The sequence below is a fragment of the Manis javanica genome, chromosome 1 (assembly GCF_040802235.1).
Source record: "Manis javanica isolate MJ-LG chromosome 1, MJ_LKY, whole genome shotgun sequence".
Taxonomy (NCBI): domain Eukaryota; kingdom Metazoa; phylum Chordata; class Mammalia; order Pholidota; family Manidae; genus Manis; species Manis javanica.
The window spans coordinates 164,212,977-164,240,673 of record NC_133156.1 but is presented as its reverse complement, the minus strand read 5'-3'; the positions used below and the strand labels follow the sequence as shown (position 1 = coordinate 164,240,673).

General features: G+C 45.1%; 1 protein-coding gene across 5 annotated transcripts in view; it reads left to right on the top strand.

Moving 5' to 3' along the window:
- Positions 1-27,697, top strand: part of CNNM4 (cyclin and CBS domain divalent metal cation transport mediator 4) — a 41,053-nt gene that overhangs the window by 6,196 nt on the left and 7,160 nt on the right. For 3 of the 5 annotated variants that reach the window (XM_036994638.2, XM_036994636.2, XM_017672722.3), the window contains exons 2-5: positions 24,396-24,539; positions 24,825-24,959; positions 25,952-26,121; positions 26,336-26,432. In XM_036994638.2, coding sequence (XP_036850533.1) covers positions 24,396-24,539; positions 24,825-24,959; positions 25,952-26,121; positions 26,336-26,432 — 546 coding nt within the window. The remainder of the gene's footprint in view (positions 1-24,395; positions 24,540-24,824; positions 24,960-25,951; positions 26,122-26,335; positions 26,433-27,697) is intronic. The other 2 variants (XM_036994637.2, XM_036994639.2) reach the window with 1 other exon arrangement.

Sequence of the window (27,697 nt, the reverse complement as noted above, 5' to 3'; positions counted from 1 at the left end):
GGCTTGGGAGTGAGGCCAGAACCAGGCTGACAGGTTTGGAAGTCAGCCGAGAGCAGGCAAAGCACCTGAAGCATGTAGAAGGACGCCTGGCTGAAGTGGCTCCTTGGAGAGAAGCAAAGCCAAGTGGGCATGGTTTGGGGAGCCTCCTGGGAAGGTCAGCCAGGGCGGAGCCTGTGAATGAGACACAAGCGCTGGGAGAGGGCAGCTGTGCACCTGGCCTCAGCAGCTCTGCCTGGAAACTGAGTCTCACCTGGGCTGGCGATTGGAAGTCAAGAAGCCGCTGGTGCCAGTGTGTCTGCAAGGGTGACAGGAGCCACACGCTGGGGCGGAGGTGCCAGCAGGGCAACTGGGGCCAACTCTGGCCAGCTCCTGCTCACCTCCTCCTCAGGGCGGCACTCCGCCAGCTGCACCTCTCCCCCCGCTGGCGTGGTGCAGCTTGTGCCAGCTTCCACAAGGAGCAGACTGAGAGCAGACCCACCATCTCCTGTTCACAGCCTTCCCAAAGCTCTTGTTTGTGTTCTGGAAGGTGCTGCCTATGTCTAAGCCCTGATAGGAGCTTCTGAGATCATGCTGAGGTCATATTGTGTTTACTTTCCAAAAGTCTTATATTTTTAATTAGAAAGCCCAGCTCCCAGTTACCCTGGTCAGGACGGGAGGTATTGAGTGGATATTAGCCTTGAAAATAAGATGGGTGCACAGAGACCCAAAACCACAGAACTGGGTCCTGCAGGATAAATGGATAAGGGGCAGGGACTTTCAGGAAGCTGAGGCTTGTCTGGTCGGTAAAGACTGGGAGGACACTCCAGAGGAGATAACATTTGAGCTGGATCTTCAAGGGGTGTGTCATCCACCTCTGTGCCTCTTGTTCAGGGAGAAAAAAACCATAGGATGAGAAATGAGCTTATCAGCAGAGGGGCTTTGGGGTACAGACCACGGTGTGCCCTGTCTCTCCACCCCCTGCCCCCCACATTAGTTCTGCACACAGATGAACTGGGGTAATGGAACAGCAAGGGCCTCTTTGAGGCTTGCTGTACTGTTTTCCTGTGGTCTCAGTCCCCCACTAGGGCCAGGGCAGCGAGTGTGTTTATCAGATACTCTCCTGCAAGGCCACACAGCCAAGGGAGAGTGTGTCTAGAAGGGGAGGATGGGCCAGGCCCTTCTGTCACTGTCTTGGTGACTGATTTTAGCAGAGCCATCTGGTTTCTTCAATTCAGCCCATGGGAGGGACAGTCACCCTTCTCATCCTAAAGCTGGCTGTCTCTAAGCTTTCCCTTAGTCTTAGGAATATTTGAAACTTCTCAGCAGAACTGGCCAGGAGGATATGAGGGTTATGGAATTTTCCAGAGGTGCTGAGACAGCCCTCAGCTAAGAGGATGGGGAATAGCCTTCTCTCATTGTTGCTGCCATTTGACCCAGCCCCTCCTCTCCTGCTGTCCTGCACGGCTGCCCCGTGACCATGCTCACATGCCCTGTACCTCAGGTTACCCCTCCTGTCTTTCCCACAACCTATTGTAAAAGTCTCTGACTGCATAGAAGACTCCTGGCTCATTTCATCAAGTGGACACTGAACTTTTTAGTCTATTCCTGTTCCATTTATTATGTGATTTTCTTTCTACTAGTGGTTATTATAAAAGAGATACAGCTTATTGTCAGAATTTCAGAAAACACAAAAATCTAAACAAAACAATCCAGGACATCTTACTACACTGATGCATAGTGACTGCAGTGGGGTGCAGAAGGGGACTTGATAATGTGGGTGAATGTAGTAACCACAATGTTGCTCATGTGAAACCTTCGTAAGATTGTATATCAATGATACCTTAATAAAAAAAAATCCATTAACTCGTGACATAGAAGGAACTACTTTTAATATTTTGATTTATTGTAATACCTTTTTTAGAAATTTACTTTAAAAAGCTTTTCTTTAGGTTAAAAAAATATAACATAGCAAGATCAAAGCCATTTTCATTTTAATAGCCATATTCTCTCCCAGTAGCTGCCCATATGAATTTTCACATTGAAACTATTGTCTTGTGTACAATTTTGTGCCAGTTTTTGGAACAGTTCAGACTTTGATAAGAAATGAAAGCCGTTTTTGTCCCTGGGATTTTTGGGAGGGACGTCTCAGAGGATTTCCACTGATTGAGGGCTGGGCAGTGCTGTGTGGCTGAGAAGAAGGTGAGCCCAGAGGGCTGGGGTGTGTAGCCACTAGCCTGTTTTGCTGGTGGTTAACCTGGTGTTGCTGGAGCATTCCCCAGAGGGTACTGTCAGAGGCGCTTCCCTGCTGCAGGGCCAATTTACCATGACCTGGGCGGGGTTCTTGAAAGACTGGTTTCCCAGGCTCCCTGTAACACCTGGTCTCTGGCCAACAGGCATCCAGGAGCCTTGGTTGGAGGCTCCTGCACCTCCTGCACCCTTACCGTGGGCAAGCTCGCTCTCACACACGCGCACACACACACACACACACACACTCTCCCCAGCTCTCACAGCTCACACACACACACACACACACACACACACACACACTCTCTCCCTAGCTCTCTCTCTCACACACACACACACACACACACACACACACACACACACACACTCCCCTGCTCTCACACACAAGCATGCTTTAAACACACAGACACATACGTACTCCTCCCCACAGGCTGGCATACATGCACCCACACATTTATCCCCGCCAGCCAGGGGCTTGTTCTCACACATGCACACGCACAGTTAACTGGATTCCTGCTTTAAATTTACATCTAGTTCATCAGACTTCCCTAAAAGTAAGTTTTAAAGGTTTAAGTGCTTATGCAGTGTTGATTTTTTTCATGAAAGGCTCAAAATGGTGATGGACTCTTGGTCTTAGAAAAATTTCTTTTCTCTGCTGATACGGTTATCCACATTAATGCCAGTATCCAGATAAGAGTGTTGTGGTGAGGCCTGAATGAGGGAAGGTATGTGGGGTGCTTAGTTCAGTGTCTGGCACCATGTTATTATGCAGTAATGTTAGCTATTTTAAAAACTGTTGTTATTTCTATCTAAGAGGTGCCTTGCTTGGCACTGACACCAACTTGGGCCACAGTGGTTCTCATATGCTGCCTCAGGCTGCCTCCCTGTCTGTGCATGGTTCCTTGCTTGGAATTATGAATTCAGAGGCCAAAAGATCCACCTATATAATTACATGCTAACTCAGATACCATCTTACTGGACCCCAGTGTGCATATTAATAAGGATAACAGAAGCCAGAGCTTAAGGAAGAAAATGTATGGAAGTGGAGTTGAAACCTGAGGAAATTCTTGTTGCCTTAATTATTTATTTCCTGCAAGGTGGACAAAAGTTAAGTCTGCCACCCTGATTGCCAGCACATTCTTACTCTAACAGCAGGAGCAAAGAAAGCAGAGGGTCGCTGCTCCAGGGGAAGGGTGTGGCCTCATTTACCAGGGGCCCCTCTGCTTGGGTTTTATGTCAGAATTCACCAGTCCCTGATGTCCAGTTGAGTAGAGAAGAGGCTTTGATAGAAAAGCAGTACGGACCAAGGGAGATGTGATGGGAGAGGGACTCCCCAGTAGGCCCAGTCTCCCCAGAAGTGACCCAGAGACCCAGAGCTCTGGAAGAGGGTAGAGCAGAGAGCATAAAGAAGGAAGAAGCACCTTCGTTAATGGTTGACCTTTATTGAATACTTAATTTATCCTCCAAGTGCTGTAGACCGGGGTGGAGGTGGTGGTGGTAAAGTGGGGTGGGGTGTCTGAGCCTCAGAGAGGCTGAGAATCTTTCCTAGTTAGGTGACAACTAGGTGGCTGCTGCACACTGCTTCCCTCGAGGTCAGGCTCTTAACCACACTGGTGTGTCACTTTGCATGAGATAGCAGAAAGAGACCAGAGGTTTGGGGTATTCCAACAATTCCAAACTGGAAAATTTACTGTCACTTCTAGATTTTTAAAAAATTGAAATATTAATTGATATGTAAGATTTTATTAGTTTCAGGAGTACAACATAGTGATTCCATATGTATATTGCCAAATGATCACCACAGTAAGTTTAGTTAACATCCATCACCATACATAGTTAACAATTTTTTTCCTTGTGATAACTTTGAGACCTGTTCTCTTAGTGACTTTCAAATATGCAATACAATATTATAGACTATAGTCAACTTGCTTATTATAATATACCCATGACTATTTATTTTGTAACTGGAAGTTTGTAGCTTTTGATTCCCTTCAGCCATTTGGCTCACCTTCTGTCCCTGGCAACCACCTAGAATTGTTTTAAAGTGAACATTTCATTGAAGAAAAGTGTATAAAGCACGCCTATACAATTTTATAGTTGGAACACCCCACGTGTAACTCCCACTGAATTCAGGAACTAGAACATTACCAACACCCTCAAAGTCCCCCTGCCATGCACCCTCCCAGTCATTGCCCCTGCCCCCAAAATCATAGGTTAATTTTTTCTGATTTTGAACTTAAATCAGTTTATAGTTTATATACAGTATTATATCAGTTTCAGATGAACAACTTTAGTGATTCACCAATTATGTACATTATGAAATGCTCACTATAAGGGTATTTATTTTGTTTTGTTTTTCAGATTCCACATATAAGTGAAGCCATATGTATTCCATCTTTCTGTGACTGACATTTCACTTACATAATACCTGTAGGTGCATCCATGTTGTTGCAGATGGCAAGACTTCTTTCTGTTTTATGGCTGAGTAATATTCCATTGTAGACATGTAACATGTCTTTATCCATTCACCTATCAGTGGATACTGAGGTTGCTTCCATATCTTGACTATTGTAAATGATGCTGCAGTTAACAGAGGGGTGCAGATATATCTTTTGGAATTAATGATTTCATTTTCTTCAGGTAGATTCCATGTTTTCGAACTTTCAGAAGTGAATCCTACAGTATATACTCTTGTGTTTGGCTCCTACTTAGTGTTAAGTTTATGAGCCTCTCCATCTTGTGTGTTGTGTGGTTCATTCTTTTTTATTGCTGTATAGTATTCCACAGTATAAATACACTGTAATGGTACTGTTGATGGGCGTTTGGATTGTTTCCAGTTTGGGATGATTACAGATGATTCCACTAAGAGTACTCTTGTGTGCATGTCTTCTGGTGACCATATGTAGGCATTTCTGTTGGGAATATACCTGGGAGTAGAATTGCTGGGCCACCTTACAGCATAGAGGAGCCAGTTTTCCAAAGTGCTTGTATCAGTGTACACTCTATCCCCACAACTCTGGTAATGTTGGCTATTTATGTAATTTTATGGTAGCCAGAAATGGGTGTGTTTGGTAGTATCTCATTGGCATTTTAATATAGGTTTCTCCAGTGAGTAGTGATGGGGAGCACAATTTTCACATGCTTATCGTCCATTGTGGCTAGTGCTTTTGAGGTCCTGTTTAAGTTTCCTTGCCTACATACAAGTCAGGCAGCTGGGATCCTGTTATCTTCCAGAAACTGTATTGTTTGCCTTTCATGTTTAAATCTGTAATCCTTCTGATATTTATTTTTGTTTTTGATGTATTACATGTTAAGGTTCATTGTTTTATCTGTATGGATTTCTGACTAGTCCAGTACTGCTTATTGAGAGGACTGTCCTTTCCTCACTGATCTGTGGCATGTGTGTGTGTGTCTGGCTCTGGACTCGTATTCCATTGGCTTTTTTATTTTTCCTTGTGTTTTTCCAGCACCACATTGATATAATTGCAGTAGTTGTATATAGATTTTTGTATCTGGTAATGTTAAGTGTGTTGTTCTTTGCTCATCTTCTACATTGTCTTGACTATTCTCAGCCTTTTTTCTGGGAATTGAGTGACATTGCATTCAATCTGTAGATCAACTTGAAGACATGACGTCTTTATAGTAATGAATCTTCCAGTCTGCAGACTTGGTCACCCCTCCATTTGTTTATGTCCTCTTAATTTCTTTTAATAATGTTTCATCATTTTCTCTGAAGTCCTACACATCTTTTCTTAGGTTTATTCCTAAGTATTTGGAGATTTTAAGTGGTATCTTTATTTTTTTTTATTGAAATATAGTTGATATACATCATTAAATTGGTTTCAGGTGTACCACATAGTGATTTGACAAATAATGTTACTAAAAGCTCAACCTGGTAAATGTAGTTACTGTCAACACACAGAGACATTCCAATATTATTGACAATGCTCCCTATGCTGTACTTTTCTTCCCCATGATTTATTTATTTTATAATTAGAAGTTTGTACCTCTTTATCCTCTTCACCTATTTCTTCTCTGTATTTATAAGTCTACCTGCTTTGTGTATTTGTTCATTTGTTTTTAATTTTTCAAGATTCCACATGTAAGTGAAGTTATGTTATTTGTCTCTCTCTACCTGATGTTCTTCACTTTGCATAAATACCCTATGGTCCAACCATGTTGTCACAAATGGATGGATCCATTCACATTTTGGTTGTTTCCATATTTTGATTATTGTAAATAATACTGCAGTAAACATAAGGGTGCATACGTCTTTTCAAATTAGTGATATTGTTTTCTTCAGGTAAATTCCCAGAAGTGGGGTTCCTGGATTATATGGTATTTCTGTCCACCAACAGCACATAAAGGTTCAAATGGTGGTTTTAAAATTTTATTCTCCAAATGTTTGCTTATGATTGTTCCAGCTGGAGTGAGCTGCAGTTCAGTTCTAATGCCAACCACCTGGTGTTAGGGTTAGCCCTTGCAGGTCTGAGGGCTTCTTCTTCCACAGACTACCCGCACTTCACATGCCAGCCACAAGTGGGGTTCCCCCAACTTGTGCTCTTCTTCTGATCAATTGGCTATAAATTTGGGGGTTCCCACGATGGGCCTCAAGTTTGATAATCTATTGGCATGACTCAACTCAGGAAAGTGCTACACTTATGATTAGTTTTATTTTAAAGGACACAGAAGATGAAGCCCTGAAGGATCTGGAACAACATCCTGGATGCAGAGCTTCCATGCCCGCTCCCACTGAGTCAGGGTGTGTCAGCCTCCAGGCACAGAAATGTGTTCACCAACCGAGAAGCTCCACTGAGCTTTGAGGTCCAGGGTTTTCATCAGGATTTCATTACTTAGGCAGGAGGGAGTTTTTGGCCATGATAAAGCCATGATTGAGCTCTGTGTCCAGCCCTCCTCCTTTCCCTGGAGATAGGGCAGCTGCAGGTTCTGTTGTCTGCAGCTTGGTTTGACTGGTGACCAGCCCTTTGTGAAGCTATCTTTAGGGGCTCACCTTGAGTCATCTCATTAGCATAACAGATGCTTCTATTACTTGGGAAATTCCAAGGGTTTTAGACTTGCAGTGCCAGGAACTAGGGAAAGGACCAGATCTATTCTTTATTAATACCAACCACGCAAGTATAGAGAAGTAAAGTTAATTTTTGTATAACGACTTTGAATCCATTGGCCTTGCAAAATTCACTCATTAATTCTAGTAGTTTATTTTAGATACTTGCAGATTCTCTACAAGCATAATTATGTTGCTTATGAATAATGGCAATTTCCTTATTTATTGCCAAGCTTTATACATTTTATCCTTGTTCTTGCCTTATTTCACTGGCTAGGACATTTAGGATTGTGTTGAACTGGTGACACTGGGCAGTTGTGTCTTATTCTAGGTTTTGAGAAAGCTTTCAAAATTTATCATGTATGATTTTGCTGTAGTTTTTTTTTTTTTTTGGTAGATTTTCTTTATCAGATCAAGAGTTTCCTTGTCTTCCTGGTTTGCTAAAAGTTTTTATAATGAATAAATGATGAATTTTTCCAAACGCTTTTTAGTATCTGTTGAGATGATTAAATAATACTTCTCCTTTATTCTGAATACACAGATTTATTTTTTTAATGTTATCTCATGAACATTTATTGCAAAATGGGAATAAACCTAACTTAGTTAAACATATTATCCTTGTTACACTTCACTGGATTTGATTTGCCAAAACCCTTATTAGAATTTTGGCATCTACACTCATGAGAGAGTTAGCTCTGTAATTGTTTATCCCTGTTTTGTTTATCTATTAAAAGAACAACTGAGGAAGATACTATAAGATGACCAGGTTAAGTTTTTTTTGTGTGTATGGCAGGAAAAATAATTATTTAAGTCTTTTTCCTTTGTACAACTAACATCCCAGTTCAGACAAGCACGTTTGAACATAACAGGTCACATTCCAGACCACCCCCACCCCACCCACCGCAGGCAAGCCTCTTACATCTCTTCAAATGTTCATTCAGGGTTTCTCCCTCTTCAGGTTTTGATATCAAAGTCTAGAATGATTTTAATATTTTGTAAACATTCGGACATGGTGTATGATCACCAGTTATCAACAGGAGTTCACCAAAGAAAAAAATTTGGCTTTTTGTGTTTATGTGTGAAGGGGATACGATTATGAGGTTGTTAGTCCAGTAAAAGGCTAGTCCTAGACTTGATGTATCTTGACGTCAGTCAGCAAAGCATTTAAAAGAATTCCCTATTGTATCTTCATGACTAATATGGGACATGTGGTCTCATGAATAATGGACTACTTTTAGATTTATTTGCCTGTAGATTATTAACTGGCTGTACACACAGGTCTAAAGAATGGGTGCCTCATAAGGTAGTAGGTGAACTGTGAGTGTCAGCAATCAAGCAGAGGTGAGGCAAGGAAGGGGCCCCTCCTGGGTTGGGGACTGGGGTGGGAAGCCAAGGGAAAGGACAGAGGAGCTTCTGAGAAGAGGACTGGTGGAAGGGGAGAAGCGTTTGCTCTCAGGGTCCAAAGGAAGGTGCTCAGCACCTCTGATCACTCTCCTGTGCCTTTGTCAGCCAGGCCAGTGCCTTCTCTCCATTCCATATGCTTCTGCTCCATAAAATAGCTCTAGTTCTCTGTGTCATCCTTGCCTTCTGAGCTGTCCCTGGCTGTGTCCAGGACAGGTTTCCACAGCACTGAGGACAAAGACATCAGCGTTAGGTGTAAACCCACTCCTTAGATAATAATAGCTTAAGGATCTTATAAAACCCAATGCTTTGACCCAGTGATTTCCCCTTCTAGAAATCTGTCTTAAGGATATTATTAACAAGGATTTTCACAATGACAAAACAAAGGGAAGGACATAATATAAGAGCCCTTGGGGACTGGGATTATGTATACATGTGTACAGTGAAACACTCTGAGGCCATTCCATTTAAAAAATACTTTTATGGCATGGAAAATTATAAAGAATGTGAAATATTTAAAAAGCAGGGTAAAAAACTGTATACATGATGATCTAGTTGGTAGCAAAAATGTATATTATAATATTTTATATATGTATATTAAGAGACCAAAGAAAATACTTAAACTGTATTTATCTTTGGAAGGCAGGATTATAAGTGATCTTAATGCATAAATTATAGAAAGGATAAGTGACCTTTCACTTTGTTACCGGTATCAGGAAAAAAATTCTAAGGGAAAATTAGATGTAAGGGGAAAAACTAAGAAAACTGGAAATTAGGGCTGTTGATTTGATGGTCTCAAGGAAATACATGTTTAAGGTGTGATAGTACTACTGTTGTTTTGCTTTTTTCAAAAAGTCCTTATCTTTTAGAGATACTTACTGAAATGTTTGTAAAATTTACAATTGTTTACAGATAAAATCTGAGATTTGCTTCAAAATGAGCTGGTGGAGTGGGTTGGAGGAAAGAGGAAACGAGATTGGCTAGAGGACTTAATTATTTAGGTGTAGTGAAGGGCCCTAAGGGTGTAATTATATTATTTCCTCCACTTTTGTAAGTGCTTGATATTTTCCATAATAAAAGGTAAAAAAATTAGCAAGTTATGGTTAAAAGGAAAATCAAAGGCCTGAAGACCTGTCATGGTGAGAGCCTGTCTGAGGGCCTCCTGACATCTGTTTGTTAGCAGCTTCACTCCAGGAGCACTTGGGTTAAAAGAAGGCACTTTGGAGAAGTCCCATTTCTGAATCCAGCTTGGCAGCCCCTCAGCCTGCGGTCCTGGGCAGGACTTCTCTGAGCCCAGAGTTCTGGTTTCTGTAGTAGGAGGCTTGCATGGGGCAGTCCCCAAAATGTGCTCACTCTGTGTGCCTGTCATCCTGCCTGCTCTGACCACCTCTGGGCTCTTAGGGGGACATCTGAGTGTCTACTCTGGGAAGGGACAACTAGGTCTGGCCATCATGACCAGGCTAGAAAGGGAGCTCTCCAAATTTTATTGATCATGAACCATATTAGAAAAAAAATATTTTTAATTTGTATCTTCATCCAAAATCATGTACCATTTTGTTAATATATATATTATAAAACAAACACAATTTTAAAAAAGTAAAGATGAATAGCCATTATTTTAGGTGTCTTGATATTACCACCTTCTCAAGGCACAAAATATCCTTATGGTAGGATTCATCATTACCAATAGTGGCTACGTCTATGTTTTCTTAATGATTTTGAATTATTTTGGCCAACCACTCAGCCTGGGCTCCAATGTACTGGCTTTTTACCATGCTGATTGGCGCAGGACTGGCAGGGCGAGGAGAGGGCCAGCTCTGGCCTTTGTGGACTCTTGGCCTGCTTTATTCATGCTCTCTTCAATCCCGGATGTCTCTGAGGGGATCTTGTTAAGTGGCTGTCCATTTTGTGAGCATGTAAGTGGTTTAGAAGTACTCAGCATAGTATGTGAGTCTGTGTAATTGAGCAATCCTCATGTGCAGTGCCCCTCGTTCTCTGGGGAGGGAGGGGGGAGTGCAGGAGCTCTTTGCCATGGTGACCGGCTGGCACAGAGCCCTTATCAGGGCCTGCCATCAGTGTGTGTATGAACAAAAGCTAACGTTGCTTATTTACTTTGGATTAAAAATAAATGTAAATGGAGCTAGGATGAGTGCCGCCTATGGAGACCCTGTTCTACAAGGTCCCAGATGGGCTGCAGTGTGGGATCTGTGGCAGTGCTACTCAGAGTGGCTGGCAGGTCTCCTGGAAAGTCTCTAGAAATGCACTTACCTGCGGATGGACCCCTTTCTGTTTTGGCAGATGGCCACAATGCCTGCATTTCCATTTCTCTTTTCTTTGTGGCTGCCCTCCTACTGCTTTCTTTTTTTCTGCCTCATTCAATTTTTCTCTTTATCTTGCCTTCCATTTTCATTTCTTCTCTTTTAAAAACAAAACCAACTATAATGTAGCATTTTCATGGGTGGTATTCATTAGCTGGCTTCTTGATTGAGCATCCACTGTATATTTAGCCTCATGCTCAGCATTGAGGAATGAATGAAGAACTATTGAATATAATTTCTGCTGGTGAGAGTATAATCTGGGGCCCCTACAGGGAAGTCAGTTTGGAAGTTTTTATCAAATTTGCCAGTGCAGGAGCCCCTTGATTTAGTAATTCCACATCTATGAATGTATCATCTCACCTGGGTCAAATGATTTTCGCGGCAGTATTGTTTGTAGTAGGAAAACCTGGAAACCATTGTGTGTCCATCAGCTGAAGGGAGAGGGTTAAATCCATCCTGGTGTCCACCCATGGAACACTCCCAGAGGAGGAGACTGACTCTTTGCTCCTCTGACATGGCTGAGTGCCGAACACTAGGTGCAGAAAGGTGTACATTATGTTTTTAATTAAAACATAAAAGTAAAAATTACATATTTACTGTAGAAACTTTCAGAAAAGTGGAAAATGACTAAGAAATTAAAATCACCTTTATCCTACCACCCAAAATGTGAATATTTTTGGTGCATTTTCTTCTAGTAAGTTCGCAATGAACTGTATTGCTTTCCACCTACCTCTCAAAATATCATTCTTACCTTTTAATTATAAGTAGAAAAATAAAGAAGTAAAACATGCTGATTTTAAAATCATTAAGCAAAAGCAAAATTGCACTAACTGTCCTGTTTTCTAACTTTCTGCTTCAAACAAATGGGTGAACTGCCATCTCTTTAAACAAATCTATGTCTGCAGCAGCGTTTTTAGTGGCTGAAGTACTGTGTCACAGACCACATTGGATGGACCTCCTGGGCTCACCTTGCACACTGGCCTTGGTATTTTCCTTTGCATTAGGACTTTCCTTGCAGTGGAAATAACAGCTGAGTCCAAGGTCTTGCACATTCTACAGGGCCTGTTGGGGCCTCTGCTATGGATACTGGGAAGAGTTCTTTTTGTGTGTAGCTCTCCCACCTGCTTGGTTCTGAGGCGGGTGGGAGGGTTGTGCAGGGGCCGCTCCAGCTGCTGAGCTCCTCTGGCTCCTCTTCTAGCCAGGCCTGCATCTTCTTGCTGGGGTGGGCCACCACTCCTCCTGCTGGTTGAGATCAGCACTATTAATAGTCAGCTTAATCTTGCTCCTGGCCTGGGTGGAGGGAGGAGAAAGAAGGGGGGTTCCCAGGAAATCAGGGTGCGCCCATCACCTGCAAATGTAGGCCTATGGCCTAAGGCTGCGTCTTCCAGCCCTGCTGGTACCTCTCCCCATGGGAGGCCCTGAGCACCCAGGGCCAACTCTGTGACCTGGGATGTCAGGAGGTGGGAGTTGCCAGGGAGGAAGGTGCCAAGGATACCATCTTCTGCGGTGGGAATCCCATATCTAATCTGGGACCCCTGGATCTTCCCCATGTGGAAAGGCAGCCTGAGTGGGTGAGTAGGGCCCTTTCAGGGCCCATGTGGACTTTGAAATCTTGCACCTAGTAATGTGTTTTTCCTATAGTCTTTGTGAGAGATTATGGATATTTTTGATGGTGAAGAGGATAGCAGTTTGCTAAAACAGGCATTGTGCAGGGCTGAGTACCAGCCTTGGGCCCTGGATCCCAGCCTGTGTGTATCTAGTCAAGAGTTTGGAAGTGTGCTGTGTTCCAGGCATGGGAGGGGAGGGGATGGCGTGGAGAGGAGTGAAGTTGCAGTGCAGGACTCAGGCAGGAAGAAGGATGCCAGGCAGGCAGCCGTAGCTTGCAAGCTGGAAAGGAAGAGCTGGGCAGGCAGGGCAGTGAGTGCCAGTGGGCACCCAAGCTTACCTAGCAAGGCCAGATGGAAAAGAGGGGGCAGAGAGGGGTTGTCAGGTGGTCTGTGTCCCTGTCCAGGTAGGAGAGGGCAGTGAGTCTGTCTAGAGGCCTCACGTGCAGTTCTCTGACCTGGGAGGAGCCCTGGCTGGACAAAGGTCAACAAAGGGCTGAGTGGGCGAGCTCACAGCCAGGTGTGGCCCACAGGAGACGGCAGGACCACGGCTTCAAGGCTCCTCCTTCTCCGCAGCCAGGTCGCCCCTTTCTAGCATAGCTTGAATTTAAAAGCCTCAGGAAGCCCCAGGTTCCAGAGGAAGCAGTATGAAAGGCTTTTTAAAGTTACTTTAATGTATGTGTTTCTTTCTGATTATAAAATTAATACTAATTTTGGAATTTCTATTCAGAAAAGAATAAAAAGGACAATTAAAACCATCTTGACTCCCTTGTACAGTTAGATTAAATCATATAAAATTGTCATTTTTGTTGGTCAAAAGTAGTTGTATATTAACAACTTCATATGGATCAGCTGAATAGGACCATTTTGCTATTTCTCCTCAGCCTTTTTTCTTTGAAAAAGGCCTGCTTTAAGAAATGTGGAAGTCTGGATTATTAAATTTCCATGTTTCATTTCTCACCCCATCCACCCCCAAAATCCAATTATCCAGTTGAGTGGATGCTAATAATAAAATTTATTAGCATCCACTCAACTGGATGCTAATAATACAATGAGGTGACTTTTAAAAATAAAATTCTATGTTAACTTTGCACACAATGAGAATCCTAAGTACTAAGTTGGTCCGATAAACCAGTTACAGCAGTTTGTGAATTATAGGAATTTCTTAAGTACTTAAAGTCAGAATAATTCTTTCTGGTATCTCCATCCCTTCCCCCATCCCCCACTGGTTGGGTTGCAAATGTCCAGGTAAACTGAGTCATTCACTCCACAAATATTCACTGGACACTTCCTGTGTGCCACTTACATTCTGAGATTTGGAAGTGATTGGGAACTGACACGAAGCCCTGCTCTAATGGAGTCACAGTACAGTGGGAGGAGACGGGCCATGTGATAGATGTAACGAATAAGCATATTGTAGTGTTTATTCAGGGGATGCACGAATGGTGGGGTTGGGATGCTGGAGGAGGGCTTGCAGTTTTCAGCAAGGTCCTCAGGGTAGGCCTCAGCAAAGGGTGACATTGGGACAAAGACCTGAGGGCACAGAGAGCTGTCCTGGTAAGTGGGGAGGAGCAGGCCCACAAGGGAGCAGCTTTGGTTGTTGGGAAACAGCAAGGAGGCTCAGCTGAGACCATGAGAGAAGAGTAGGAGTGGGGTGAGGGGTTAACCCGAAGGGCTTTGGGAACTGGGCTACTGGGAGGAATGTGGCTTTTACTTGGAGTGAGACAGGAGGCACTGGAGGGGTTTGGGTGAAGATGAGGTGATCTGACTTGCACTGTGTGTAGGTGGGTACCCCTTGTCTCTGTGGTGAGAGTAGATGCCGAGTCTGGGATGAAGCAGGAAGATGGTTAGAGGCTCTTCCAGACCTCTGGGAGAGGAGATGTGTGTGGCTCACAATGGGACAGTAGCAGTGGGGGCCACCACATTCTGGGTGTCCATTGCAGGCAGAGCTGATGGGATCTGACAGAAGAGTTGGATGTGGAAGGGTAGAGAAGAGGAGGCAAGGTTTACTCCCCCATTGTGTAGTCAGCTGGATGGCCAGAAATGGGAAGGCTGTGGTGAAGGGTAGGGGCTAGCTGACAGCCAGCAGCTGGGCATATGAGTCTGGGGGCACAGAAAAGGGCTGGGCTGCACATATTTATTTAAGTCACATTGGCATACTTTGAAGTCACAAGGCAAGGGACCAGGTTAAGGGCTGAGCCCCCTGGGTCCCTCCTGCACTGGGAGGTCAGTGAGAAGGAGTAGGCCCTGGCATCAGAGGAGCACCAGGTGAGTGGTGTGCTGGGCTAGGCGAGGAGCAGTTTCCAGGAGTAGGGAGAGTGACCCCTGGTCAGAGGCTGCAACCTGGCTGCCAGACCCACCATCCAGAGCCATTGGCAGGAGAGGTTCTCTGGCTACGAGAAGAGAAAATTCTGCTAAGACAAAAGAAAATGCCCCCTCAGGCAGACAGATAGGACAGAAGGCAAACAAAACACAGTTGAGGTTATTGTGGCTGGGCCAGCAGAGGTTGACAAGCCCAGCACCTTTGTGTGGGGCCCCAGCTGGCCAGCCGCTACCAGTGCCAGAGCACCAAGCTCCCTGTCTCTAGAGGGTGCCCATGCACCTCAAATGGATCCATAAACAAAGGAGCCTCAGTGAGGAGGCAGGAGGGCCAAGAGTGGCCCCATCGTGGGGCTTAGGGAACCACCTCATTTCATCTGCAGGAGGGCTATTTAGGTTTCAGTGAAGCCACCAACCTTTCCCTGTGAGGCCCAGTGCCACCCAGGTCAGCACTTGTTCTGCACTGGTGGGTTCATTAGAGGTCTCTGTGAGGAGGAAGGTGTTTTCTCAGAGTGCCAAAGCTGTGTCTTTTATCTGGGGCTCTGTGTCCAGGGCATGAGCCAGGTGCTGCTGACTGAGCCACATTCTGAGATGCTGCCGTCTCTCGGGCTCCGTCTGCGGCAGTTCAGGCACTGAGGGGCATTGCTCCCCCTAGACTCCTGCCAGTTTCCCTTTGATCCTCTTAACTTTGTTTTCCCCTTTTTTCTCAATTAAATATTTTGTAGAGGTAAAGATGCCCACCAAAAGAACAGTATAGAGGGTATAGAGTGCCTGAAGCCGGGAGATTCTCAAGATGGCAGTATCAGTAGGGTGGCAAATCTCCTCCCAAAACCACATATATTTTGAAAATACAGCAAATACAACTATTCCTAAAAGAGTGACCAGAAGATACAGTACACTAGCCAGGCTACATCTGCATCTGCAAGAACTCAACATCTCACGAAAAGAGTAAGATACAAGCCATGGCCTGATGGGACCCAAGCATTCCCCCCACCCCAGCTCACCGGTGGGAGGAAAGGAATCAGAGTGGGGAGGGAGTGGAAGCACAGGACTGCTAAATAACCAGCCCTAGTAATCTGTACCGGGAGCACAGACACGCTTTGCATGGTATACTGGATATTAGAGAAACGGAAAAGCAAAATCTGAAACTTAAGACTGTGAACAGGTTCCCACAGCTGGCTGCCCTGGGACAAAAGAAAAGCAGGCAATTTAAGTCTTAAAGGGACAAGCGTTTAACAGGTGGACAAAATCGTCCTGGCACACTCAGCCCAGCAGGCTGGGAACTTTAAGGAACTTCAGGCACCCTAACTCCCTGGGTGACAACGCAGCTCTGAAGCCCCTCATAGTGATAAGCAGCCTGCTGTTCATTCACCCCCACTGGCATTGCAAGTGAACTGGCTGACCCACCATTGCTGCAGAGCAGCCAGGGAGCAGCCCTGCCCACAGCAACCACACAGAGACTTCTCCCAGCATGCAGCAAACTGGGCCAGACCCAGAGGCTACCCCCTGCCTGCAGTTGACTGGCACAGGCAGAGGAAACTGGCAGAGTCCAGAAGGCACAAAGGGGCTTTATTCTCACGGCGAACATGCGCTGCTTACCTGCAGCCCCTGCCAGTGCCCTAGGCCATCCAGAGGGCCACCCTGCCCATAGCAGCTCATTCAGATTAACCTGGAGGCTGCCCCCTGTGCTGACTGGCACAGGCAGAGGAAACTGGCGTGGAGACTCTGTTCTCACAGGAGAACACACACTGCTCGCCTGCGACCCTGCCAGTGCCCTACACCATCCCAAGGGCCACACCACCCACAGCAGCTCAGGGTATTAACCCAGGGGCTGCTCCCTGTGTGTGGTTGACCGGCACAGGCAGCAGAAATGGGCAAGGCAACGAGCAAGCAGGAAGGGACTTTGTTCTCCCAGCTGACACCACACCACTTGCCGGTGAACACTTACATTTGCCATGAAAAGGCAGAATAACCCTGTTCAGTCCCAAATCCCTCAACCACCAGAGAGAGGGCCTGGTGAGACCAAAATCACCAATCTTCCTGAAAAAGAATTCAAAATAAAAGTCATCAGCATGCTGATGGAGCTACAGAGAAATATGCAAGAGCTAAGGTGAATTCTGGAGGGAGATAACAGAAATGAAACAATGGAAGGATTTAATAGCAGACTGGATGAGGTGCAAGAGACTGTTAAGGGAATAGAAATCAGAGAACAGGAATACAGAGAAGCTGAGGCAGAGAGAGATAAAAGGATTTTTAGGAATAAAAGAATATTAAGAGAACTGTGTGACCAACCAAATGGAACAATATTCTCATTATAGGGGTACCAGAAAAAGAGGAGAGAGAAAATGGAATAGAAAGTATCTTTGATGAAATAATTGCTGAAAACTTCCCCAATGTGGGGTAAAGAAATAGTCTCTCAGACCATGGAAGTCCACAGATCACCCAATGCAAGGGACCCAAGGAGGACAACACCAAGACATACAATAATTAAAATGGAAAAGATCAAAGACAAGGACAGAGTATTAAAAGTAGCCAGAGACAAAAAAGATCACTTACAAAGGAAAACCCATCAGGCTATCATCAGACTTCTCAGCAGAAACCATCCCCAGAAGGGAATGGTATGATATATTCAGTGCAATGAAACAGAAGGGCCTTGGACCAAAAATACTGTATCCAGCAAGATTATCATTTAAATTTGAAGGAGAGATTAAACAATTCCTAAAAGTTGAGGGAATTTACTTCCCACAAACCGTCTCTACAGTGTATTTTAAAGGGACTGCTCTAGATGGAAGTGCTCCTAAGGCTAAATAGATGTTACCAGAGAAAATAACACCACAGCAAAAAAAAGTACACCAACCAAATACTAACTAAATGCAAGATAAAATAAGCTATCCACAGAATCAGTCAAGGGAAACACAAAAGAGTACAGAATAAAACACATAACATAAAGAGTGGAGGAGGAAGAAAAAGAAGTGAGAGAAATAAAATATCATCAGACTGTGTTTATAAAAGCGTAATAAGTGAGTTAAGTTAGATGGTTAGATAGTAAAGAAGCTACCCTTGAACCTTTGGTAAGCATGAATCCAAAGCCTGCAATGGCAATTAGTACATATCTATCGATAATCACCCTAAATGTAAATGGACTGAACGCACCAATCAAAAGACACAGAGTAACAGAATGGACAAAAAAGCAAGACCCATCTATATGCTGCTTACAAGAGACTCACCTCAAACCCAAAGACATACACAAACTAAAAGTGAAGGGATGGAAAAAGATATTTCATGCAAACAATAGGGAGAAAAAAGCAGATGTTGCAGTACTTGCATCAGACAAAATAGACTTCAAAACAAAGAAAGTAACAAGAGATAAAAAGGACATTACATAATCATAAAGGGGGCAGTCCAACAAGAGGATATAACCATTATAAATATCTATGCACCCAACACAGGAGCACCTACATCTGTGAAACAAACACTAACAGAATTAAAGGGGGAAATAGAATGCAAGGCATTCATTTTAGGAGACTTCAACACACCACTCACTCCAAAGGACAGATCCACCAGACAGAAAATAAGTAAGGACACAGAGGCACTGAACAACACACTAGAACAGATGGATCTAACAGACATTGACATAACTCTATACCCAAAAGCAGCAGGATACACATTCTTCTCAAGTGCACATGGAACATTTTCCAGAATAGACCACATACTAGGCCACAAAAAGAGCCTCAGTAAATTAAAAAAGATTGAAATTGTACATACCAACTTCTCAGATCACAAAGGTATAAAACTAGAAATAAATTGTATAAAGAAAACAAAAAGGCTCACAAACACATGGAGACTTAACAACATGCTCCTAAATAATCAATGGATCAATGACCAAATTAAAACAGAGGTCAAGCAATGTACGGAAACAAATGAAAACACCTCAATGCCCCAGCTTCTGTGGTACACAGCGAAGGCAGTTCAAAGCGGAAAATCTGTAGCAATCCAGGCCTATTCAAAGGAAGAACAATCCCAAATGAATAGTCTAAATTCACAATTATTGAAACTGGAAAAAGAACAAATGAGGCCCAAAGTCAGCAGAAGGAGGGATATAATAAAGATCAGAGAAGAAATAAATAAGTGAAATTGAGAAGAATAAAACAATACCAAAAATCAATGAAACCAAGAGCTGGTTGTTTGAGAAAATAAACAAAATAGATAAAGCCCTAGCTTTGGAAATCTATATGCTAACAAACTGGATAACCTAGAAGAAATGGACAACTTTCTAGAAAAATACAACCTTCCAAGGCTGACCCAGGAAGAAACAAAATCTGAACAGACCAATTACCAGCAACAAAATTGAATCGGTAATAAAACCACGCAAGAATAAAAAGCCTGGACCAGATGGATTCACTGCTGAATTTTATTAGATATTTAGAGAAGACATAATACCCATTCTCCTTAAAGTTTTCCAAAAAATAGAAGAGGAGGAAATACTTCCAGATTCTATGAAGCCATATCACTGTAATACCAAAACCAGGCAAAGACACCACAAAGAAAGAAAACTGCAGACCAATATCCCTGATGAACATAGATGCAAAAATACTCAACAAAATATTAGCAAACCGAATTCAAAAATACATCAAGAGGATCATACACCATGACCAAGTGGGATTCATCTCAGGGATGCATGGATGGTACAACATTCAAAAAGCCATCATCATCATCCACCACATCAACAAGAAGGAGGACAAAAACCACATGATCATCTCCATAGATGCTGAAAAAGCATTTGACAAAATTCAACATCCATTCATGATAAAAACTCTCAACAAAATGGGTATGAGGCAAGTACCTCAACATAATAAAGGCCATATATGACAAACCCACAGCCAACATCATACTTAACAGCAAGAAGCTGAAAGCTTTTCCCTCTAAGATCGGGAACAAGACAAAGATGTCCACTCTTCCCACTTTTATTCAACATAGTACTGGAGGTCCTAGCCATGGCAATCAAACAATACAAAGAAATAAAAGGCATGCAGATTGGTAAGGAAGAAGCCAAATTATCACTGTTTGCAGATGACATGATATTGTACATTAAAAACCCTAAAGAATCCATTCCAAAACTACTAGATCTAATATCTGAATTCAGCAAAGTTGCAGGATACAAAACTAATACACAGAAATCTGTTGCATTCCTATACACTAACGATGAACTAGGAGAAAGAGAAGTCGGGAAAACAATTCCATTCACAATTGCATCAAAAAGAATAAAATACCTAGGAATAAACCTAACCAAGGAAGTAAAAGACCTATACTCTGAAAACTACAAGACACTAATGAGAGAAATTAAAGAAGACACCAATAAATGGAAATACATCCCCTGCTCATGGATAGGAAGAATTAATATTGTCAAAATGGCCATTCTGCCTAATGCAATCTACAGATTCAATGCAATCCATATCAAAATACCAACAGCATTCTTCAACGAACTAGAGGAAATAGTTCTAAAATTCATGTGGAACCACAAAAGACCCCGAATAGCCAAAGCAATCCTGAGAAGGAAGAATAAAGCAGGGGGGATCTTGCTTCCCAACTTCAAGCTCTACTACAAAGCCACAGTAATCAAGGCAATTTGGTACTGGCACAAGAACAGATTCATTGACCAGTGGAACAGAATAGAGTCCAGATATTAATGCAAGCATATATGGTCAATTAATATACGATAAAGGAGCCATGGATATACAATGGGGAAATGACAGCCTCTTCAACAGCTGGTGTTGGCAAAACTGGACAGCTACATGCAAGAGAATGACACTGCATTATTGTCTAACCCCATACACAAAAGTAAACTCAAAATGGATCAAAGATCTGAGTGTAAGTCATGAAACCATAAAACTCTTAGAGGAAAACATTGGCAAAAATCTCTTGGACATAAACATGAGCAACTTTTTCATGAACATATCTTCCTGGGCAAGGGAAACAAAATCAAAAGTGAATAAGTGGTACTACATGAAACTAAAAAGCTTCTGTACAGCAAAGGACACCATCAGTAGAACAAAAAGACATCCTACAGTATGGGAGAATATATTCATAAATGACATATCTGATAAGAGGTTGACATCCCAGATATATAAGGAGCTCATGCACCTCAACAAAGAAAAAGCAAATAATTCAATTAAAAAATGGGCAGAGGATCTTAACAGACACTTTTTCAAAGAAGAAATTCAGATGGCCAACAGGCACATGAAAAGATGGCTCCACATCGCTAGTCATCAGAGAAACGCAAATTAAAACCACAATGAGATATCACCTCACACCAGTAAGGATGGCCACCATCCAAAAGACAAACAACAACAAATGTTGGCGAGGATGTGGAGAAAGGGGGACCCTCCTGTACTGCTGGTGGGAATGTAAGTTAGTTCAACCATTGTGGAAAGCAGTATGGAGGTTCCTCAAAAAACTCAGAAATACCATTTGACCCAGGAATTCCACTCCTAGGAATTTACCCTAAGAATGCAGGAGCCCAGTTTGAAAAAGACAGTGCACCCCTATGTTTATGGCAGCACTATTTACAATAGCCAAGTAATGGAAGCAACCTAAGTGTCCATCAGTAGATGAATGGATAAAGAAGATGTGGTACATATACACAACGGAATATTATTCAGCCATAAGAAGAAAACAAATCCTACCTTTTGCAACAACATGGATGGAGCTAGAGGGTATTATGCTCAGTGAAATAAGCCAGGTGGAAAAAGACAAGTATCAAATGATTTCACTCATCTGTGGAGTATAAGAACACAGCAAAAACTGAAGGAACAAAACAGCAGCAGACTCATAGACCCCAAGAATGGACTAACAGGGGAAAGGGACTGGGGAGGATGGGTCAGAAGGGAGGGATAAGGGGGAAAAAGCGGCATTACGATTAGCACACATAATGTAGAGGGGTCACAGGGAAGGCAGTATAGCCCAGAGAAGACAAGTAATGATTCTATAGCATCTTACTATGCTGATGGACAGTGACTGTAAATGGGGTATGTGGTGGGGACTTGATAATTGGGGGAGTCTAGTAACCATAATGTTGCTCATGTAATTGTACATTAATGATATACCAAAATATATGTATATATATAAAAGAAGGGTATAGAGCTAGGGACAATTGGGTTCATCCTGCAAATTCCAGGTAGCCTCTGAAAATGACCTCTGTTGTCTCTTCCAGACATTTCCAGGGCAGTCTAACCCCACCCTACCCCTGCTGTCTCTTTGCAGGCAGATGGCACCACATATTCAATCCCATTTCTTGCTCTTCCACTAATAGCCCCACTGGGGTTTCATTCCACCTTGTCCACCTAGCCCTGCCACCTTTGCCCCAGAGCAGCCCCATTTGGTACTCTTGCTGCACTATTGATTTAGGTCATTTCTGGTTTGAGGTTGTCTGAAACCATGTTCTGATGAATCCTTTGCTCTTGTGTCTTTCTGCTTTGTGACGATATATCCATAGATAACTTCTTATAGGTGGAACTTCTGAGAAAGCCAAGTTAGGGACCCTCAGGTTTGAGCCATGCCACCACACTGGCCTCCTGCAGTGTTGTGCCCGTTTACCTGCCTACAACCAGAGGGCCTGTGAGGGCCTGTTTGTCTCTCCCAACACCCAACACAGGGCATCATAACTGTAAGGTGGTAAAAGCTCTCTTGCTTTAATTCTGGTTCCCATCTGTCTCGCCTGAGAGTTTCAGCCCTGGAGAAGTTCACTGTGGATTCGGTGAGACCAAATAATGACAAGGGAATGCTGGGGGTAAAAGGGGGCTCATACCAAGCTTTATTCTCATGGTGGTAGTCAAGCACTAGAATCCCTAGAATCCTGTTCATCTCTACCCCTGGCTTAGCCTGGGCCCCAGCCTCTGCTCTCCTCTCCTGCTGTCTTGCCCTCTTCTCTAGAATCTGCTCTCCTGTTTCCCTTGGTCCTTAGTACCAGGCGGAACTTTATAGCAATACCGGCAGTAATGGCTTATTGCCAACGGGTATGCAAGCATGAGCCTGTGCAGTGGGCTAAGAATTACCTCATTGCGCATATACAGTGGGTATCAGGTGAGGACTCTGGCCACAGAACTTCCATTTCCCCTACACTGTCTGATGATACAGGTTAGCTGGCTGCCCAGGGCACTCAGATCATTGTTTCTCTCTCTAGAGGGCACCCTTGGGTGGGCAGCCTCCAGCAGGCAAAGAGGCCCGGGGAATGGACCCCAGGGTCCTGGCCCAGACTGACCACTGCCTGCTAGAGGACCTTGGCAGATGTCTTGCTCTTCTTGACACATGCTGAGAAGACACTGAGAAGTTTTTAATCAAGTCTAGCCATGGGTCAGTCTAGCAAAATAGGAAATTTGTTGGCCACAACTCATAGCTGGAAATAAGTACATCATAGTGAGTGGCATGTATGTGGAAAAGTTTCACAAAACAATTCTCCCTGTTCATCGCATGTGGTATACTCTGGTATTATTTATTTATTTGTTTGTTAATCTGCCAGTCCCGAGACATGGTATCTCTCTGTTCTCCCTCAGTGCCCTTAAGCTCTGAAGAGGGCACTCTGGGTTGGGTGTTCCGGGGGCCTGAGAGACCTGGAAGGCTCCTCTACGCCAAGTCTTTAGAGTGAGGCCCTTAGGTTGGACTGTGAGGGGGAAGCTGTGCAGCAGACCTTGAGGTGACCTTCCCAGCTTTCCTGGGGCTTTTTCCTTCAGGCTGCTCCACACCTATGTCCCACCTGTGGGTCACACAGACCCTTGAGCCCGGGGTGAGGGCCAAGCCCTTCTTGGCTGTCTCCCTGTTGTTGTATATTGGCGATTGACACAAGCACGGGACCTGGCAGGCCCTACATCCCGCAGAGCTTCCTGTGGAGGGTTTCCCCGTCCCACCCCCTGCTTCCTAAGTTTCTCTGGCTTTAGGTGGAAGGGGTGGCCCTTCTCTAATTCTAGCACCTGCTTGGCCTAATTACAGCCTGGGCTAATTTGTTAATGGCTTTGGGAGCTGAGTGCCTTTGCCTCGGGCAGTATCTAGGCCCCTGCTTACTTGCAGGGAGTTTTGCCAAGAGAGCTGGGTAGAGGAATGTGAATGGCCCTTGAGGCCCCATGTCAAGCTGGCACACACATGTCTCTGACCGATGACTACTCTGTCCATTGGTTGTCATGTGGATCTTTCCCCACCCTGGGAGTCCAGGGACAGCCTGTCAGGACCTTTCCATTTTATTCTATTTGAACAAATGGTCCTTAATTAAATGCCTTTTAAATTAAAAAATACTTCTGTTTTTCTTTTTCATTAAAGCAATATCTGTTTGCAGTAGAAATTTCAGGAAATACAGAAAAGGGGAAAAAACGACCATGACCCCACCCCAATGACTCATGACCCCAAATGTGTTAACGTTTTGGTAGAGGAGTCTCATGACTGGTCCCTTTGCTCTGACTCATTGCATTGTCTCCCCAGGGAAGTCCCACCTGGCCATCGTGCAGAAGGTGAACAACGAGGGTGAAGGTGACCCCTTCTATGAGGTGTTGGGCCTGGTCACCCTGGAGGATGTCATTGAGGAGATCATCAAGTCGGAGATCCTTGATGAGTCCGATATGTACAGTGAGTTTCACCATCTCCTGGTCCCTTTTCTGCTCTGACCTGACATCTGACATCTCCAGGAGGAAAGGTCACTGTGCAGGGATGTAGGAGGCCTGACCCTACTGGGTTCCTCTTTACGGGCGAGTGGGGAGTGCCAGTTGGAGCTGTGAGAGGAGCCGGCCTGGCCCAGACTCTGCTGCTTCTGTGGTGAAGAAGGCACCATGGAGTGGGAGCCAGTGGGCGGGATCCAGTCTGTTCCTGAGGCTGGGGGGATGGGTTCTCAGTTCCAGATTCTGTTTCTTGCAGCTGACAACCGAAGCCGGAAACGGGTATCTGCGAAGAACAAACGTGACTTCTCAGCCTTCAAGGATGCTGACAATGAACTCAAGGTGAAAATCTCACCTCAGCTACTTTTGGCTGCTCATCGCTTCCTGGCCACAGGTAAGAGCAGGGAAGGGCCCTCGGGGATCATGGAACACAGAGACACAGGGAGAAATAATGGGACTGGGACTCTGCTGTGTTCCCGAGGGACAAGGGTTGCAGCAGATGACAGGTGGGAGAAAACAAGGCTGCCCTGGAACTGGGCAAGGTGGCCCCCTCCATCCCTGCATCCCTGTATCCTCGGGCTCCCTGTGGTTTGTTCTCCATGTTAATGGGTTGCCATTGCCAACTTCTAGGAAGCATCTAAGGTAGTTTTGAAAATAACCACAGAAGTACCTGAGGTGGGCACAGAGACTCCCTTGGGCCCACCAAGACCTGTGCAGGAGGAGGGAGGAGGCCCGTCCCCCAGACCATGCCGCCCAGGTGCCGCCCCCAGCCCTGGCCCCACCTGGCCCCTTGGGGGAGTCTGGATCCAGCCCTGTCTCTCCGCCTCCTCTTGCCTGCGTGTGCTGGGTCCCACAAGACTTGACCTCCAGATCAGTGACATTACTTTCTTCTCACCCCTGATTCAAAGCTCCCTTAGGGGCTGGGTAATTGATTAGGAAAATGCCTTCCTATGCCCTCCATGTCCCCCCAACCCCTGTATCTTAACTTCCTTCCACCCCTCACTTCCTAAAGGTGTGGTAATTCCTTCTCCTTTATTTTTCCTGCCAGGCTGTTGATGATAATGATAATAATAGTAATATTTATCAAGTACTTCCCATAAGCCAAGAGTGTCTAAGTGCTTTGTCTCTACTGTCCCATTTGACCTCACAACCACCCTGTGAAATTTTAACTCCCGTTTTACAGATGAGGAAACTGAAACAGGTTAAGTAATTTGCCCAAAGTCACACACTATTAGTGCAGGAGCCGTTGTTGAAGCCCAAGCAGGCAGATTCACGTCTAACCAGTCTGGGGCCAAGGAAGGGCAGGGCCTGGGCAGTGACAGCGGTGACCATGTTCTAGGTGCTGCCTGGCCTGGGTCCATGTAAAGTCCTCCTCTCCTCCTACAGAGGTTCCCCAGTTTAGCTCCTCCGTGATATCAGAAAAAATACTGCTTCGGCTGCTCAAGTACCCAGACGTCATTCAGGAACTCAAGTTTGATGAGCATAACAAGTACTACAGCCGCCATTACCTGTACACCCGAAATAAACCTGCCGACTACTTCATCCTCATCCTGCAGGTGAGTGGCCTGCACTGGAGCCTGAGTTCTCCCGCTGCCCATCGTCTTCCTGAGAGGCCACCTTGAACTCCTTGGTTGGGCCCTTGAGCTCTTCTGTGCTCTGAACCAGCTCTCCTCGGTGGCACAGTCCTACTCACCCCTCATTTCTCCTACTTGCCTCATCCTTTCTTTCCCTTGTTACCCTATGTGTAATCCTGACCCTGCATCCTTTCAGGGGAAGGTGGAGGTGGAGGCTGGGAAGGAGAACATGAAGTTTGAGACGGGCGCCTTTTCCTACTACGGGACCATGGCCCTGTCCTCGTCCCCCACTGGTGAGTCGCCAGGCTATATCTGTGCCGCCCTCCAGCACACCTGGAGGAGGACACATTGACTGTCAGCCCAGAAGCTGGGCAGTCTAGGTGGCCCATGCCCTAGGTGGCTCAGCAGCAAGGGCCAGGGCTGCCAGGGCCTAGAGGGGTAGCCTGGGAGAGCAGAGGGACTTGCCCCTTTGTACAGGATTCAGAGGGCAGAGGGGAAGAGATGGAGCGAGATTCTGACAGGCCTTGGGGGAGCTGAGCGTGTGTTCTGAGATGTGAGACCAGCCTGCCGGAGGTGAGAAAGACTGTGGGTGAGGAAGGACACATCTGGGAGCCCCAGAAAGCCAATGGTGTTGGGTCATGATAGGAAGCAGGCAGCTGTTAGTGGCCTGTGAGCAGGGGAAATATGATAGCAGAATGGGGCAGCCAGGCAAGTGGGCCACAGTGGCCCTTATTGTCCGTAATAGTGGGAAGAAGGGTGAGAGAAAAAGGCAGGTGGAGGGAGACCTTGCTTGTGAAGACTGGGACAGGGGAGCTCAGGGGTGGTGGGTGAGGGGGTCCATGGTTGGGAACCAGGCCAAGGTGTTTGCTGGGAAGATTGCAGTGGGTTTGGCTTTTGGGGGCTTAATGGCTGCTTTGTCAATTCTGATGGAGTAAAGGGACTTGAGAGTGAAGAGGGACTGTACATCCTCCAGGAGAGGTTGTGGAAAGTCTGGGAAAGGGCCACTCTGGCTGCCCCAGTGCCCTGTGCATCTCTAGTCCTAGATGGCCCAGGCTTCCTTTGCAAGAGGAGCCTTGTGGCTGGAATGGGCCCCTGCAGGCAAGGCCCAAGTGTCACCTGGCTTGGCTCCTTGCTAGCTGTGTGACCCCTCCAAGCCTCAAGAGGGGCCCCAGGTTGCTGTGTGCTGGAGAGTGAAAGTCTGGTTTGGTGCCAGGACACAGGCACACGATGAGGTGTGCTACAGCTCCTGGGAGGTCTCTGGGCTGTGCCTGTTGCTGTTCTTTGACACAGAGTGGGGCCAGGGCACCCATCCATTTGCTGGTGTGACACGCCCCACCCCTCTGTAGCATGAGCCAGCATAAGCAGGCTGCTGGAGGGAGGGAGCAGGGAGACAGGGCTCCAGAGCTGGGTTCTGCATCAGTGGCCCCTGCCCAGATGCCTCAGGCCTGGGGAAGACTTCTCTGCCCCTTCCAAGACCACCTCTTGCAGTCTGCCTTGGGGACATCTTGTTCACAAGGGCACACAGTCACGGGACATTTCCTGCAGACACTCTTCACTG